At 49.1% G+C, this 18,749-nt stretch overlaps 1 protein-coding gene across 1 annotated transcript in view; it reads right to left on the minus strand.

Moving 5' to 3' along the window:
• LOC129858525 (plastin-3-like) overlaps positions 1 to 18,749 on the minus strand; it is a 101,213-nt gene that overhangs the window by 63,462 nt on the left and 19,002 nt on the right. The window contains exons 2-3 of the mRNA XM_055927830.1: positions 15,652 to 15,759; positions 11,798 to 11,949 (exon numbers count right to left, since the gene is read on the minus strand). Of these exons, the coding sequence (XP_055783805.1) occupies positions 11,798 to 11,949; positions 15,652 to 15,712 (213 nt within the window). The 5' untranslated portion in view covers positions 15,713 to 15,759. The remainder of the gene's footprint in view (positions 1 to 11,797; positions 11,950 to 15,651; positions 15,760 to 18,749) is intronic.

Here is an 18,749-nt window from a genome sequence, read left to right on the forward strand (position 1 = left end):
CCAGACCATGAGCCTGTCTCCTGTCTGATAGGACTACCTCATCACCAGACCATGAGCTTGTCTCCTGTCTGATAGGACTACCTCATCACCAGACCATGAGCCTGTCTCCTGGCTGATAGGACTACCTCATCACCAGACCATGAGCCTGTCTCCTGGCTGATAGGACTACCTCATCACAAGACCATGAGCCTGTCTCCTGTCTGATAGGACTACCTCATCACCAGACCATGAGCCTGTCTCCTGTCTGATAGGACTACCTCATCACCAGACCATGAGCCTGTCTCCTGTAAGATAGGACTACCTCATCACCAGACCATGAGCCTGTCTCCTGGCTGATAGGACTACCTCATCACCAGACCAGGAGCCTGTCTCATATCTGATAGGACTACCTCATCACCAGACCATGATTCTGTCTCATGCCTGATAGGACTACCTCATCACCAGACCCTGAGCCTGTCTCCTGGCTGATAGGACTACCTCATCACCAGACCCTGAGCCTGTCTCCTGGCTGATAGGACTACCTCATCACCAGACCATTGGCCTGTCTCCTGTCTGATAGGACTACCTCATCAACAGACCATGAGCCTGTCTCCTGTCTGATAGTACTACCTCATCACCAGACCAGGAGCCTGTCTCCTGTCTGATAGGACTACCTCATCACCAGACCATGAGCCTGTCTCCTGTCTGATAGGACTACCTCATCACCAGAACATGAGCCTGTCTCCTGTCTGATAGGACTACCTCATCACCAGACCATGAGCCTGTCTCCTGTCTGATAGGACTACCTCATCACCAGACCATGAGCCTGTCTCCTGTCTGATAGGACTACCTCATCACCAGACCATGAGCCTGTCTCCTGGCTGATAGGACTACCTCATCACCAGACCAGGAGCCTGTCTCATGTCTGATAGGACTACCTCATCACCAGACCATGATTCTGTCTCATGTCTGATAGGACTACCTCATCACCAGACCAGGAGCCTGTCTCCTGTCTGATAGGACTACCTCATCACCAGACCAGGAGCCTGTCTCCTTGCTGATAGGACTACCTCATCACCAGACCCTGAGCCTGTCTCCTGGCTGATAGGACTACCTCATCACCAGACCCTGAGCCTGTCTCCTGGCTGATAGGACTACCTCATCACCAGACCATGGGCCTGTCTCCTGTCTGATAGGACTACCTCATCACCAGACCATGAGCCTGTCTCCTGTCTGATAGGACTACCTCATCAACAGACCAGGAGCCTGTCTCCTGTCTGATAGGACTACCTCATCACCAGAACATGAGCCTGTCTCCTGTCTGATAGGACTACCTCATCACCAGACCATGAGCCTGTCTCCTGTCTGATAGGACTACCTCATCACCAGACCATGAGCCTGTCTCCTGTCTGATAGGACTACCTCATCACCAGACCAGGAGCCTGTCTCCTGTCTGATAGGACTACCTCATCACCAGACCATTAGCCTGTCTCCTGTCTGATAGGACTACCTCATCACCAGACCATGAGCCTGTCTCCTGGCTGATAGGGCTACCTCATCACCAGACCATGAGCCTGTCTCATGTCTGATAGGACTACCTCATCACCAGACCCTGAGCCTGTCTCCTGGCTGATAGGACTACCTCATCACCAGACCCTGAGCCTGTCTCCTGGCTGATAGGACTACCTCATCACCAGACCATGAGCCTGTCTCCTGTCTGATAGGACTACCTCATCACCAGACCATGAGCCTGTCTCCTGTCTGATACGACTACCTCATCACCAGACCATGAGCCTGTCTCATGTCTGATAGGACTACCTCATCACCAGACCATGAGCCTGTCTCCTGTCTGATAGGACTACCTCATCACCAGACCATGAGCCTGTCTCCTGTCTGATAGGACTACCTCATCACCAGACAATGAGCCTGTCTCCTGGCTGATAGGACTACCTCATCACAAGACCGTGAGCCTGTCTCCTGTCTGATAGGACTACCTCATCACCAGACCATGAGCCTGTCTCCTGTCTGATAGGACTACCTCATCACCAGACCATGAGCCTGTCTCCTGTCTGATAGGACTACCTCATCACCAGACCATGAGCCTGTCTCCTGTAAGATAGGACTACCTCATCACCAGACCATGAGCCTGTCTCCTGGCTGATAGGACTACCTCATCACCAGACCAGGAGCCTGTCTCATGTCTGATAGGACTACCTCATCACCAGACCAGGAGCCTGTCTCATGTCTGATAGGACTACCTCATCACCAGACCATGATTCTGTCTCATGTCTGATAGGACTACCTCATCACCAGACCAGGAGCCTGTCTCCTGGCTGATAGGACTACCTCATCACCAGACCCTGAGCCTGTCTCCTGGCTGATAGGACTACCTCATCACCAGACCATGGGCCTGTCTCCTGGCTGATAAGACTACCTCATCAACAGACCATGAGCCTATCTCCTGTCTGATAGGACTACCTCATCACCAGACCATGGGCCTGTCTCCTGTCTGATAGGACTACCTCATCAACAGACCATGAGCCTGTCTCCTGTCTGATAGGACTACCTCATCACCAGCCCATGAGCCTGTCTCCTGTCTGATAGGACTACCTCATCACCAGACCCTGAGCCTGTCTCCTGGCTGATAGGACTACCTCATCACCAGACCCTGAGCCTGTCTCCTGGCTGATAGGACTACCTCATCACCAGACCATGGGCCTGTCTCCTGTCTGATAGGACTACCTCATCACCAGACCATGAGCCTGTCTCCTGGCTGATAGGGCTACCTCATCACCAGACCATGAGCCTGTCTCCTGTCTGATAGGACTACCTCATCACCAGACCATGAGCCTGTCTCGTGTCTGATAGGACTACCTCATCACCAGACCATGAGCCTGTATCCTGTTTTATAGGACTACCTCTTCACCAGACCATGAGCCTGTCTCCTGTCTGATAGGACTACCTCATCACCAGACCATGAGCCTGTCTCCTGTCTGATAGAACTACCTCATCACCAGACCATGAGCCTGTCTCCTGTTTTATAGGACTACCTCATCACCAGACCATGAGCCTGTCTCCTGTCTGATACGACTACCTCATCACCAGACCATGAGCCTGTCTCATGTCTGATAGGACAACCTCATCACCAGACCAGGAGCCTGTCTCATGTCTGATAGGACTACCTCATCACCAGACCATGATTCTGTCTCATGCCTGATAGGACTACCTCATCACCAGACCCTGAGCCTGTCTCCTGGCTGATAGGACTACCTCATCACCAGACCCTGAGCCTGTCTCCTGGCTGATAGGACTACCTCATCACCAGACCATGGGCCTGTCTCCTGTCTGATAGGACTACCTCATCAACAGACCATGAGCCTGTCTCCTGTCTGATAGGACTACCTCATCACCAGACCAGGAGCCTGTCTCCTGTCTGATAGGACTACCTCATCACCAGACCATGAGCCTGTCTCCTGTCTGATAGGACTACCTCATCACCAGACCATGAGCCTGTCTCCTGTCTGATAGGACTACCTCATCACCAGACCATGAGCCTGTCTCCTGTCTGATAGGACTACCTCATCACCAGACCATGAGCCTGTCTCCTGTCTGATAGGACTACCTCATCACCAGACCATGAGCCTGTCTCCTGGCTGATAGGACTACCTCATCACCAGACCAGGAGCCTGTCTCATGTCTGATAGGACTACCTCATCACCAGACCAGGAGCCTGTCTCATGTCTGATTGGACTACCTCATCACCAGACCATGATTCTGTCTCATGTCTGATAGGACTACCTCATCACCAGACCAGGAGCCTGTCTCCTGTCTGATAGGACTACCTCATCACCAGACCAGGAGCCTGTCTCCTTGCTGATAGTACTACCTCATCACCAGACCCTGAGCCTGTCTCCTGGCTGATAGGACTACCTCATCACCAGACCCTGAGCCTGTCTACTGGCTGATAGGACTACCTCATCACCAGACCATGGGCCTGTCTCCTGTCTGATAGGACTACCTCATCACCAGACCATGAGCCTGTCTCCTGTCTGATAGGACTACCTCATCACCAGACCATGAGCCTGTCTCCTGTCTGATAGGACTACCTCATCACCAGACCATGAGCCTGACTCCTGTCTGATAGAACTACCTCATCACCAGACCAGGAGCCTGTCTCATGTCTGATAGGACTACCTCATCACCAGACCATGAGCATGTCTCCTGGCTGATAGGACTACCTCATCACCAGACCAGGAGCCTGTCTCATGTCTGATAGGACTACCTCATCACCAGACCATGAGCCTGTCTCCTGTCTGATAGGACTACCTCATCACCAGACCATGAGCCTGTCTCCTTGCGGATAGTACTACCTCATCACCAGACCATGAGCCTGTCTCCTGTCTGATAGGACTACCTCGTCACCAGACCATGAGCCTGTCTCCTGTCTGATAGGACTACCTCATCACCAGACCATGAGCTTGTCTCCTGTCTGATAGGACTACCTCATCACCAGACCATGAGCCTGTCTCCTGGCTGATAGGACTACCTCATCACCAGACCATGAGCCTGTCTCCTGGCTGATAGGACTACCTCATCACAAGACCATGAGCCTGTCTCCTGTCTGATAGGACTACCTCATCACCAGACCATGAGCCTGTCTCCTGTCTGATAGGACTACCTCATCACCAGACCATGAGCCTGTCTCCTGTCTGATAGGACTACCTCATCACCAGACCATGAGCCTGTCTCATGTCTGATAGGACTACCTCATCACCAGACCAGGAGCCTGTCTCATGTCTGATAGGACTACCTCATCACCAGACCATGAGCCTGTCTCATGCCTGATAGGACTACCTCATCACCAGACCCTGAGCCTGTCTCCTGGCTGATAGGACTACCTCATCAACAGACCATGAGCCTGTCTCCTGGCTGATAGGACTACCTCATCACCAGACCATGGGCCTGTCTCCTGTCTGATAGGACTACCTCATCACCAGACCAGGAGCCTGTCTCATGTCTGATAGGACTACCTCATCACCAGACCATGAGCCTGTCTCCTGTCTGATAGGACTACCTCATCACCAGACCATGAGCCTGTCTCCTTGCGGATAGTACTACCTCATCACCAGACCATGAGCCTGTCTCCTGTCTGATAGGACTACCTCGTCACCAGACCATGAGCCTGTCTCCTGTCTGATAGGACTACCTCATCACCAGACCATGAGCTTGTCTCCTGTCTGATAGGACTACCTCATCACCAGACCATGAGCCTGTCTCCTGGCTGATAGGACTACCTCATCACCAGACCATGAGCCTGTCTCCTGGCTGATAGGACTACCTCATCACAAGACCATGAGCCTGTCTCCTGTCTGATAGGACTACCTCATCACCAGACCATGAGCCTGTCTCCTGTCTGATAGGACTACCTCATCACCAGACCATGAGCCTGTCTCCTGTCTGATAGGACTACCTCATCACCAGACCATGAGCCTGTCTCATGTCTGATAGGACTACCTCATCACCAGACCAGGAGCCTGTCTCATGTCTGATAGGACTACCTCATCACCAGACCATGAGCCTGTCTCATGCCTGATAGGACTACCTCATCACCAGACCCTGAGCCTGTCTCCTGGCTGATAGGACTACCTCATCAACAGACCATGAGCCTGTCTCCTGGCTGATAGGACTACCTCATCACCAGACCATGGGCCTGTCTCCTGTCTGATAGGACTACCTGATCAACAGACCATGAGCCTATCTCCTGTCTGATAGGACTACCTCATCACCAGACCAGGAGCCTGTCTCTTGTCTGATAGGACTACCTCATCACCAGACCATGAGCCTGTCTCCTGTCTGATAGGACTACCTCATCACCAGACCATGAGCCTGTCTCCTGTCTGATAGGACTACCTCATCACCAGACCATGAGCCTGTCTCCTGTCTGATAGGACTACCTCATCACCAGACCATGAGCCTGTCTCCTGTCTGATAGGACTACCTCATCACCAGACCATGAGCCTGTCTCCTGGCTGATAGGACTACCTCATCACCAGACCAGGAGCCTGTCTCATGTCTGATAGGACTACCTCATCACCAGACCAGGAGCCTGTCTCATGTCTGATAGGACTACCTCATCACCAGACCATGATTCTGTCTCATGTCTGAAAGGACTACCTCATCACCAGACCAGGAGCCTGTCTCCTGTCTGATAGGACTACCTCATCACCAGACCAGGAGCCTGTCTCCTTGCTGATAGGACTACCTCATCACTAGACCCTGAGCCTGTCTCCTGGCTGATAGGACTACCTCATCACCAGACCCTGAGCCTGTCTCCTGGCTGATAGGACTACCTCATCACCAGACCATGGGCCTGTCTCCTGTCTGATAGGACTACCTCATCACCAGACCATGAGCCTGTCTCCTGTCTGATAGGACTACCTCATCAACAGACCAGGAGCCTGTCTCCTGTCTGATAGGACTACCTCATCACCAGACCATGAGCCTGTCTCCTGTCTGATAGGACTACCTCATCACCAGACCATGAGCCTGTCTCCTGTCTGATAGGACTACCTCATCACCAGACCATGAGCCTGTCTCCTGTCTGATAGGACTACCTCATCACCAGACCAGGAGCCTGTCTCCTGTCTGATAGGACTACCTCATCACCAGACCATTAGCCTGTCTCCTGTCTGATAGGACTACCTCATCACCAGACCATGAGCCTGTCTCCTGGCTGATAGGGCTACCTCATCACCAGACCATGAGCCTGTCTCATGTCTGATAGGACGAACCTCATCACCAGACCCTGAGCCTGTCTCCTGGCTGATAGGACTACCTCATCACCAGACCCTGAGCCTGTCTCCTGGCCTATAGGACTACCTCATCACCAGACCATGGGCCTGTCTCCTGTCTGATAGGACTACCTCATCACCAGACCATGAGCCTGTCTCCTGTCTGATAGGACTACCTCATCACCAGACCAGGAGCCTGTCTCCTGTCTGATAGGACTACCTCATCACCAGACCATGAGCCTGTCTCATGTCTGATAGGACTACCTCATCACCAGACCATGAGCCTGTCTCCTGTTTTATAGGACTACCTCTTCACCAGACCATGAGCCTGTCTCCTGTCTGATAGGACTACCTCATCACCAGACCATGAGCCTGTCTCCTGTCTGATAGGACTACCTCATCACCAGACCATGAGCCTGTCTCCTGTTTTATAGGACTACCTCATCACCAGACCATGAGCCTGTCTCCTGTCTGATACGACTACCTCATCACCAGACCATGAGCCTGTCTCATGTCTGATAGGACTACCTCATCACCAGACCAGGAGCCTGTCTCATGTCTGATAGGACTACCTCATCACCAGACCATGATTCTGTCTCATGCCTGATAGGACTACCTCATCACCAGACCATGGGCCTGACTCCTGTCTGATAGGACTACCTCATCAACAGACCATGAGCCTGTCTCATGTCTGATAGGACTACCTCATCACCAGACCAGGAGCCTGTCTCCTGTCTGATAGGACTACCTCATCACCAGACCATGAGCCTGTCTCCTGTCTGATAGGACTACCTCACCACCAGACCATGAGCCTGTCTCCTGTCTGATAGGACTACCTCATCACCAGACCATGAGCCTGTCTCCTGTCTGATAGGACTACCTCATCACCAGACCATGAGCCTGTCTCCTGTCTGATAGGACTACCTCATCACCAGACCATGAGCCTGACTCCTGTCTGATAGGACTACCTCATCAACAGACCATGAGCCTGTCTCCTGTCTGATAGGACTACCTCATCACCAGACCAGGAGCCTGTCTCCTGTCTGATAGGACTACCTCATCACCAGACCATGAGCCTGTCTCCTGTCTGATAGGACTACCTCATCACCAGACCATGAGCCTGTCTCCTGTCTGATAGGACTACCTCATCACCAGACCATGAGCCTGTCTCCTGTCTGATAGGACTACCTCATCACCAGACCGTGAGCCTGTCTCCTGTCTGATAGGACTACCTCATCACCAGACCATGAGCCTGTCTCCTGGCTGATAGGACTACCTCATCACCAGACCAGGAGCCTGTCTCATGTCTGATAGGACTACCTCATCACCAGACCAGGAGCCTGTCTCATGTCTGATAGGACTACCTCATCACCAGACCATGATTCTGTCTCATGTCTGATAGGACTACCTCATCACCAGACCAGGAGCCTGTCTCCTGTCTGATAGGACTACCTCATCACCAGACCAGGAGCCTGTATCCTTGCTGATAGTACTACCTCATCACCAGACCATGAGCCTGTCTCCTGTCTGATAGGACTACCTCATCACCAGACCATGAGCCTGTCTCCTGTCTGATAGGACTAACTCATCACCAGACAATGAGCCTGTCTCCTGGCTGATAGGACTACCTCATCACCAGACCCTGAGCCTGTCTCCTGGCTGATAGGACTACCTCATCACCAGACCAGGAGCCTGTCTCCTGTCTGATAGGACTACCTCATCACCAGACCATGAGCCTGTCTCATGTCTGATAGGACTACCTCATCACCAGACCATGAGCCTGTCTCCTGTTTTATAGGACTACCTCTTCACCAGACCATGAGCCTGTCTCCTGTCTGATAGGACTACCTCATCACCAGACCATGAGCCTGTCTCCTGTCTGATAGGACTACCTCATCACCAGACCATGAGCCTGTCTCCTGTTTTATAGGACTACCTCATCACCAGACCATGAGCCTGTCTCCTGTCTGATACGACTACCTCATCACCAGACCATGAGCCTGTCTCATGTCTGATAGGACTACCTCATCACCAGACCATGAGCCTGTCTCCTGTCTGATACGACTACCTCATCACCAGACCATGAGCCTGTCTCCTGTCTGATAGGACTACCTCATCACCAGACCATGAGCCTGTCACCTGTCTGATAGGACTACCTCATCACCAGACCATGAGCCTGTCTGCTGTCTGATAGGACTACCTCATCACCAGACCATGGGCCTGTCTCCTGTCTGATAGGACTACCTCATCAACAGACCATGAGCCTGTCTCCTGTCTGATAGGACTACCTCATCACCAGACCAGGAGCCTGTCTCCTGTCTGATAGGACTACCTCATCACCAGACCATGAGCCTGTCTCCTGTCTGATAGGACTACCTCATCACCAGACCATGAGCCTGTCTCCTGTCTGATAGGACTACCTCATCACCAGACCATGAGCCTGTCTCCTGTCTGATAGGACTACCTCATCACCAGACCATGAGCCTGTCTCCTGTCTGATAGGACTACCTCATCACCAGACCATGAGCCTGTCTCCTGGCTGATAGGACTACCTCATCACCAGACCAGGAGCCTGTCTCATGTCTGATAGGACTACCTCATCACCAGACCCTGAGCCTGTCTCCTGGCTGATAAGACTACCTCATCACCAGACCCTGAGCCTGTCTCCTGGCTGATAGGACTACCTCATCACCAGACCATGGGCCTGTCTCCTGTCTGATAGGACTACCTCATCACCAGACCATGAGCCTGTCTCCTGTCTGATAGGACTACCTCATCACCAGACCATGAGCCTGTCTCCTGTCTGATAGGACTACCTCATCACCAGACCATGAGCCTGTCTCCTGGCTGATAGGACTACCTCATCACCAGACCCTGAGCCTGTCTCCTGGCTGATAGGACTACCTCATCACCAGACCATGGGCCTGTCTCCTGTCTGATAGGACTACCTCATCACCAGACCATGAGCCTGTCTCCTGTCTGATAGGACTACCTCATCACCAGACCAGGAGCCTGTCTCCTGTCTGATAGGACTACCTCATCACCAGACCATGAGCCTGTCTCATGTCTGATAGGACTACCTCATCACCAGACCATGAGCCTGTCTCCTGTTTTATAGGACTACCTCATCACCAGACCATGAGCCTGTCTCCTGTCTGATAGGACTACCTCATCACCAGACCATGAGCCTGACTCCTGTCTGATAGGACTACCTCATCACCAGACCAGGAGCCTGTCTCCTGGCTGATAGGACTACCTCATCACCAGACCATGAGCCTGTCTCCTGTCTGATAGGACTACCTCATCACCAGACCAGGAGCCTCTCTCATGTCTGATAGGACTACCTCATCACCAGACCATGAGCGTGTCTCCTGTCTGATAGGACTACCTCATCACCAGACCATGAGCCTGTCTCCTGGCTGATAGGACTACCTCATCACCAGACCCTGAGCCTGTCTCCTGGCTGATAGGACTACCTCATCACCAGACCATGGGCCTGTCTCCTGTCTGATAGGACTACCTCATCACCAGACCATGGGCCTGTCTCCTGTCTGATAGGACTACCTCATCACCAGACCAGGAGCCTGTCTCCTGTCTGATAGGACTACCTCATCACCAGACCAGGAGCCTGTCTCCTGTCTGATTGGACTACCTCATCACCAGACCGTGAGCCTGTCTCATGTCTGATAGGACTACCTCATCACCAGACCCTGAGCCTGTCTCCTGTCTGATAGGACTACCTCATCACCAGACCAGGAGCCTGTCTCCTGTCTGATAGGACTACCTCATCACCAGACCATGAGCATGTCTCCTGTCTGATAGGACTACCTCATCACCAGACCAGGAGCCTGTCTCCTGTCTGATAGGACTACCTCATCACCAGACCATGAGCCTGTCTCCTGTCTGATAGGACTACCTCATCACCAGACCAGGAGCATCACCAGACCAGGAGCCTGATAGATCCTCATGCTGTGGATCAGTAGGTAACGGAAGAGCTGAATCACCTTCTGTTTTACCTCTTTGTCACCCTCTCTTCACATTTCTGTGGTCACCCTCTCTTCACATTTCTGTGGTCACCCTCTCTTCACATTTCTGTGGTCACCCTCTCTTCACATTTCTGTGGTCACCCTCTCTTCACATTTCTGTGGTCACCCTCTCTTCACATTTCTGTGGTCACCCTCCCTTCACATTTCTGTGGTCACCCTCCCTTCACATTTCTGTGGTCACCCTCTCTTCACATTTCTGTGGTCACCCTCTCTTCACATTTCTGTGGTCACCCTCTCTTCACATTTCTCACTGTCAATCATGAATGATAATTCTTCCAGTTTTACAGTTGAAAAATCCATCTGCATACCAACCATTTGATGTAGTTTGACGGGGATCTTCTTGAGTTATTCCGTGTATATTCAGTTCTGTTATTTTCAATAGTATCATCAAGTATTTCAGCTATGATCTAAGTGTGTGCGTGCGTGTGTGTGTGTGTGTGTGTGTGTGTGTGTGTGTGTGTGTGTGTGTGTGTGTGTGTGTGTGTGTGTGTGTGTGTGTGTGTGTGTGTGTGTGTGTGTGTGTGTGTGTGTGTGTGTGTGTGTGTTTGGAGGTAATCATATTAAGTGGTATTGGGTGGTGTGATGTGAGGACTGTGTAGATTCAATCCAAGATGGCAGCCTGCCAGACATCAGATCCTGACTCATCATGACCAACAGAATGGAAACTGTTTAGTGTGCAGACAACTTTTACTAAGCCCTATGCAGACTTAGCCTTTTCCAGCCCTGAGACTCACGAGAGGAACTCTTCAAAGCTGATGTGACTGTGTGTGTGTGTGTGTGTGTGTGTGTGTGTGTGTGTGTGTGTGTGTGTGTGTGTGTGTGTGTGTGTGTGTGTGTGTGTGTGTGTGTGTGTGTGTGTGTGTGTGTGGACTCACAGAGAGGAACTCGTCGAAGCTGATCTGGTTGTGTGTGTGTGTGTGTCTGTGTGTGCGTGCGTGCGTGCGTGCGTGCGTGCGTGTGTGTGTGTGTGTGTGGACTCACAGAGAGGAACTCGTCGAAGCTGATCTGGTTGTCTTTGTTGCGGTCCAGTTTTTTAATGATCTCTCTGACCTTGTATCCCGGCAACGGTAGGTTGGCTTCTTTAAACAGGTTAGTCAGCTCCAAGTCACAGATAAAACCATTACTGTTAGTATCTGGAGAGAGAGGGAGAGAGAAGATACGGAGGGAGAGAGATGGGGGAGAGAGGGAGAGAGGGGGAAGAGAGGGAGGGAGAGAGGGAGAGACGGGGGAGAAAGGGAGAGAGGGAGGGAGAGAGGGGGGAGAGGGGGAGAGAAGGAGGGAGAGAGGGAGAAAGGGAGAGGGGGGAGAAAGGGAGAGGGATAGAGAGATAGAGGGGGATGGAGAGAAGGGGGAGAGAGGGAGAAAGGGAAAGGGGGGAGAAAGGGAGAGGGAGGGAGAGAGGGAGAGAGGGGAGAGAGGGAGGGAGAGAGGGAGGGAGAGAGGGGGGAGAGAGGGTGAAAGGGAGAGAGTGGGGAGGGAGGGATAGAGAGGGAGAAAGGGAGAGAGGGGGGAGAGAGAGAGAGAAAGGGGGAGAGAGGGAGGGAGAGAAAGAGGGGTGAAAGGGAGAGAGGGAGAAAGGGAGACATGAGGAGAGAGGGAGGGAGAGAGGGGGGAGAGAGGGAGTTGGGGTTTTGGAGAGAGAGAAAGGGAGACAGGAGGAGAGAGGGAGGGAGAGAAATGTGTGGAGACAGAGAGAAATAAATGTGCAGTTGTGTTGTTACGTACAGTTGAAGTCGGAAGTTTACATACACTTATGTTGGAGTCAATTAAACTAGTTTTTCAACCATTCCACAAATTTCTTGTTAGTAATTTTTCCACCAATTGTTTACAGACAGATTATTTCACTTATAATTCACTGTATCACAATTCCAGTGGGTCAGAAGTTTACATACACTAAGTTGACTGTGCCTTTAAACAGCTGATGTCATGGCTTTAGAAGCTTCTGATAGGCTAATTGACAACATTTGAGTCAATTGGAGGTGTACCTGTGGATGTATTTCAAGGCCTACCTTCAAACTCAGTGCCTCTTTGCTTGACATCATGTGAAAATCTAAATAAATCAGCCAAGACCTCAGAAAAAAAATTGTAGACCTCCACAAGTCTGGTTCATCCTTGGGAGCAATTTCCAAACGCCTGAAGGTACCACGTTCATCTGTACAAACAATATTACGCAAGTATAAACACCATGGGACCACGCAGCCGTCATACCGCTCAGGAAGGAGACGCGTTCTGTCTCCTAGAGATGAACGTACTTTGGTGCGAAAAGTGCAAATCAATCCCAGAACAACATCAAAGGACATTGTGAAGATGCTGGAGGAAACAGGTACAAAAGTATCTATATCCACAGTAAAACAAGTCCTATATCGACATAACCTGAAAGGCCGCTCAGCAAGGAAGAAGCCACTGCTCCAAAACCGCCATAAAAAAGCCAGACTACGGTTTGCAACTGCACGTGGGGACAAAGATCGTACTTTTTGGAGAAATGTCCTCTGGTCTGATTAAACAAAAACAGAACTGTTTGGCCATAATGACCATCGTTATATTTGGAGGAAAAAGGGGGAGGCTTGCAAGCCGAAGAACACCATCCCAACCGTGAAGCACGGGGGGGGCAGCATCACATTGTGGGGGTGCTTTGCTGCAGGAGGGACTGGTGCACTTCACAAAATAGACGGCATCATGAGGGAGGAAAATGATGTGGATATATTGAAACAACATCTCAAGACATCAGTCAGGAAGTAAAAGCTTGGTCGCAAATGGGTCTTCCAAATAAACAATGACCCCAAGCATACTTCCAAATTTGTGGCAAAATGGCTTAAGGACAACAAAGTCAAGGTACTGGAGTGGCCATCACAAAGCCCTGACCTCAATTCTATAGAAAGTTTGTGGGCAGAACTGAAAATGCGTGTGCGAGCAAGACGGTCTACAAACCTGACTCAGTTCCACCAGCTCTGTCAGGAGGAATGGGCCAAAATTCACCCAACTTATTGTGGGAATCCTTATGGAAGGCTACCTGAAACGTTTGACCCAAGTTAAACCATTTAAAGGCAATGCTACCAAATACTAATTGAGTGTATGTAAACTTCTGACCCACTGGGAATGTGAAGAAAGAAATAAAAGCTGACATAAATCATTCTCTCTTCTATTATTCTGACATTTCACATTCTGAAAATAAAGTGGTGATCCTAACTGACCTAAGACAGGGCATTTTTACTAGGATTAATGTGTGTGTAACGGATGTGAAATGGCTAGCTAGTTAGCGGGTTAGTAGCGTTTCAATCAGTTACGTCACTTGCTCTGAAACCTAGATGTAGGGTTGCCCCTTGCTCTGCAAGGGCCGCGGCTTTTGTGGAGCGATGGGTAACGATGCTTCGTGGGCGTCAGTTGTTGATGTGTGCAGAGGGTCCCTGGTTCGCGCCCGGGTCGGGGCGAGGGGACGGTTTAAAGTTATACTGTTACATATGTAAACTTCTGACTTCAACTGTATATAACATCGTGATCAGAGGGAAGATTTGACAATCTTGTGATTTACTACAATCACTGACTGGATCACTTGCAGTCTGTTTCCACGAGGAAAACACCTCACACTGAATACACTGTATATTAACATATACATTATACACTATCTATACAAAGGTTTGAGGACACCCCTTCAAATTAGTGTATTGAGCTATTCCAGCCACACCCGTTGCTGACAGGTGTATAACATTGAACACACAGCCATGCAAACATTGGCAGTAGAATCTCCTTACTGAAAAGCTTCGTGACTTCACCGTCGTTGGATGCCACCTTTGCAACAAGTCAGTTCGTAAAATGTCTTCCCTACCAGAGCTGCCCCGGTGAACTGTAAGGGCTGTTATTGTAAAGTAGAAACGTCTAGGAGCAACAACGGCTCAGCCGTGAAGTGGTAGGCCAAACAAGCTCACAGAACGGGACCGCCAAGTGCTGAAGTGAGTAGCGCGTAGAAATCATCTGTCCTCGGTTGCAACACTCACTACCGAGTTCCAAATTGCCTCTGGAAACAACGTCAGCACAAGAACTGTTAGTCGGGAGCTTCGTGAAATGGGTTTCCATGGCCGAGCAGCCGCATACAAGCCTAACATCACCATGCACAATACCAAGCGTCGGCTGGAGTGGTGTAAAGCTCGCCGCCATTGGACTCTGGAGGAGTAGAAACGCGTTCTCTGGAGTGACGAATCACGCTTCACCATCTGGCAGTCTGACAGACGAATCTGGGCTATACGGATGCCAGGAGAACGCTACCTGCCCCAATGCATAGTGCCAACTGTAAAGTTTGGTGGAGGAGGAATAATGGTCTGGGGCTGTTTTTCATGGTTCGGGCCCCTTAGTTCCAGTGAAGGGAAATCTTAATGCTACAGAATACAATGACATTCTAGATGATTCTGTCCTCCCAACTTTGTGGCAACAGTTTGAGGAAGGCCCTTTCCTGTTTCAGTATGACAATGCCTCCGTGCACAAAGCGAGGTCCATACAGAAATGGTTAGTCAAGATCGGTGTGGAAGAACTTGACTGGCCTGCACAGAGCCCTGACCTCAACCCGATTGAACACCTTTGGGATGAATTGGAACGCCGACTGCGAGCCAGGCCTAATCGCCCAACATCAGTGCCCGACCTCACTAATGCTCATGGCTGAATGGAAGCAAAGTCCCCGCAGCAATGTTCCAACATCTAGTGGAAAGCCTTCCCAGAAGAGTGGAGGGTGTTATAATATCAAAGGGGGGACCAACTCCATATTAATGGCCATGATTTTGGAATGAGATGTTCGACGAGCAGGTGTCCACATACTTTTGGTCATGTGGTGTATTGCATGCACTCACCAACTTTCTGGAAGGCCTCTCTGAGCTCCTCCATCTCATCTTTAGTTATCTTTCCCGCCATCTTTAGTTTCTACCAGAGAAACACTATCTTCTCTGATCACACTGAGTCTGGAGAGAGGGAGAGAGAAAATGAGAGGAGAGGAGAGGGGGGTAAGAGAGATGAAAGGAGAGAGAGGAAAGGAGAGAGAGAGTGTACAACGTAAAACACCAAATATTGCATGCAGAGCAGAATTAGGCCGATACCTGCTAATTATCAAAATCCAGAAAAAAGCCGTTAAATTCTACAAAACTCTAAAAAGAAGCGATTCCAAAACCTTCCTTAACAAAGCCATCACCTACAGAGAGATGAACCTGGAGAAGAGTCCCCTAAGCAAGCTGGTCCTAGGGCTCTGTTCACAAACCCAAACACACCCCACAGAGCCCCAGGACAACAGCACAATTAAACCCAACCACATCATGAGAAAACTAAAAGATAATTACTTGACACATTGGAAAGAATTAACAGAAAAACAGCAAACTAGAATGCTATTTGGCCCTAAACAGAGAGTACAAAGTGGCAGAATACCTGACCACTGTGACTGACCCAAACTTAAGGAAAGCTTTGACAATGTACAGACTCAGTGAGCATAGCCTTGCTATTGAGAAAGGCCGCCGTAGGCAGACATGGCTCTCAAGAGAAGACAGGCTATGTGCACACTGCCCACAAAATGAGGTGGAAACTGAGCTGCACTTCCTAACCTCCTGCCCAATGTATGACCATATTAGAGAGACATATTTCCCTCAGATTACACAGATCCACAAAGAATTAAAAGAGAAACTCACATTTCTATTGGGTGAAATACCACAGTGTGCCATCACAACAGCAAGATTTGTGACCTGTTGTCACAAGAAAAGTGAAAACCTATATTCATGTTTATTTATTTTCCCTTTTGTACTTTAACTATTTGCACATCATTACAACACTGTATATATAATATAATTACATTTGAAATGTCTTTATTCTTTTGGAACTTTTGTGAGTGTCATGTTTACTTTTGTGAGTGTAATGTTTACTAAATTTGTGTACAGAATATGAGAGACAATTTTGTTTGTATAGAACATTTCTGGGATCTTTTATTTCAGCTCATAAAACAGCAACACTTTACATGTTGCCTTAATAATTTTGTTCAGCGTAGAATCACACGCAAAACTGAACAATTTTTGTGTTTTGGGAACATATCTTCTGTGATGGCCCCACAATGTTCTCACCAGACTGCTCCCTACAACCTAATGAAACATTTTGGGAACCTTTAAACCAGACTGCTCCCTACAACCTAATGAAACATTTTGGGAACCTTTATACCAGACTGCTCCCTACAACCTAATGAAACATTCTGGGAACCTTTAAACCAGACTGCTCCCTACAACCTAATGAAACATTTTGGGAACCTTTAAACCAGACTGCTCCCTACAACCTAATGAAACATCTGGGAACCTTTAAACCAGACTGCTCCCTACAACCTAATGAAACATTTTGGGAACCTTTATACCAGACTGCTCCCTACAACCTAATGAAACATTTTGGGAACCTTTAAACCAGACTGCTCCCTACAACCTAATGAAACATCTGGGAACCTTTAAACCAGACTGCTCCCTACAACCTAAATGAAACATCTGGGAACCTTTAAACCAGACTGCTCCCTACAACCTAATGAAACATCTGGGAACCTTTATACCAGACTGCTCCCTACAACCTAATGAAACATTTTGGGAACCTTTATACCAGACTGCTCCCTACAACCTAATGAAACATCTGGGAACCTTTAAACCAGACTGCTCCCTAAAACCTAATGAAACATCTGGGAACCTTTAAACCAGACTGCTCCCTACAACCTAATGAAACATTTTGGGAACCTTTAAACCAGACTGCTCCCTACAACCTAATGAAACATTTTGGGAACCTTTATACCAGACTGCTCCCTACAACCTAATGAAACATCTGGGAACCTTTAAACCAGACTGCTCCCTACAACCTAATGAAACATCTGGGAACCTTTAAACCAGACTGCTCCCTACAACCTAATGAAACATTTTGGGAACCTTTAAACCAGACTGCTCCCTACAACCTAATGAAACATCTGGGAACCTTTAAACCAGACTGCTCCCTACAACCTAAATGAAACATCTGGGAACCTTTAAACCAGACTGCTCCCTACAACCTAATGAAACATTTTGGGAACCTTTATACCAGACTGCTCCCTACAACCTAATGAAACATCTGGGAACCTTTAAACCAGACTGCTCCCTACAACCTAATGAAACATCTGGGAACCTTTAAACCAGACTGCTCCCTACAACCTAATGAAACATTTTGGGAACCTTTAAACCAGACTGCTCCCTACAACCTAATGAAACATCTGGGAACCTTTAAACCAGGCTGCTCCCTACAACCTAATGAAACATCTGGGAACCTTTAAACCAGGCTGCTCCCTACAACCTAATGAAACATTTTGGGAACCTTTAAACCAGGCTGCTCCCTACAACCTAATGAAACATCTGGGAACCTTTAAACCAGGCTGCTCCCTACAACCTAATGAAACATCTGGGAACCTTTAAACCAGGCTGCTCCCTACAACCTAATGAAACATCTGGGAACCTTTAAACCAGACTGCTCCCTACAACCTAATGAAACATTTTGGGAACCTTTAAACTAGACTGCTCCCTACAACCTAATGAAACATTTTGGGAACCTTTAAAGAACAGATTAAATATGTCGTAGGAAAGTTCTTGCAACATCAGGGAAATGTTTTGTAGGTGTTATCAGAACATTTGCCACTACCTAACAAATGTTCTGGGAACTTGCTGTGAAAACATTACTTGTAGATTGTGTTATTACATTACCTGGAAACTTAATGAAACTTAATGAGAACTTTTGGGGAGATTGTAAACAACATTTTAATGTTACAGAAGTTGTAAACAACATTTTAATGGTACAGAAGTTGTAAACAACATTTTTGTCACGTTCCTGACCTATTTCTGTTAGTTTGTTGTATGTGTTAGTTGGTCAGGACGTGAGTTTGGGTGGGCATTCTATGTTTTCTGTTTCTATGTTGGTTTTG

This window comes from Salvelinus fontinalis, chromosome 6, assembly GCF_029448725.1.
Source record: "Salvelinus fontinalis isolate EN_2023a chromosome 6, ASM2944872v1, whole genome shotgun sequence".
Lineage (NCBI taxonomy): Eukaryota > Metazoa > Chordata > Actinopteri > Salmoniformes > Salmonidae > Salvelinus > Salvelinus fontinalis.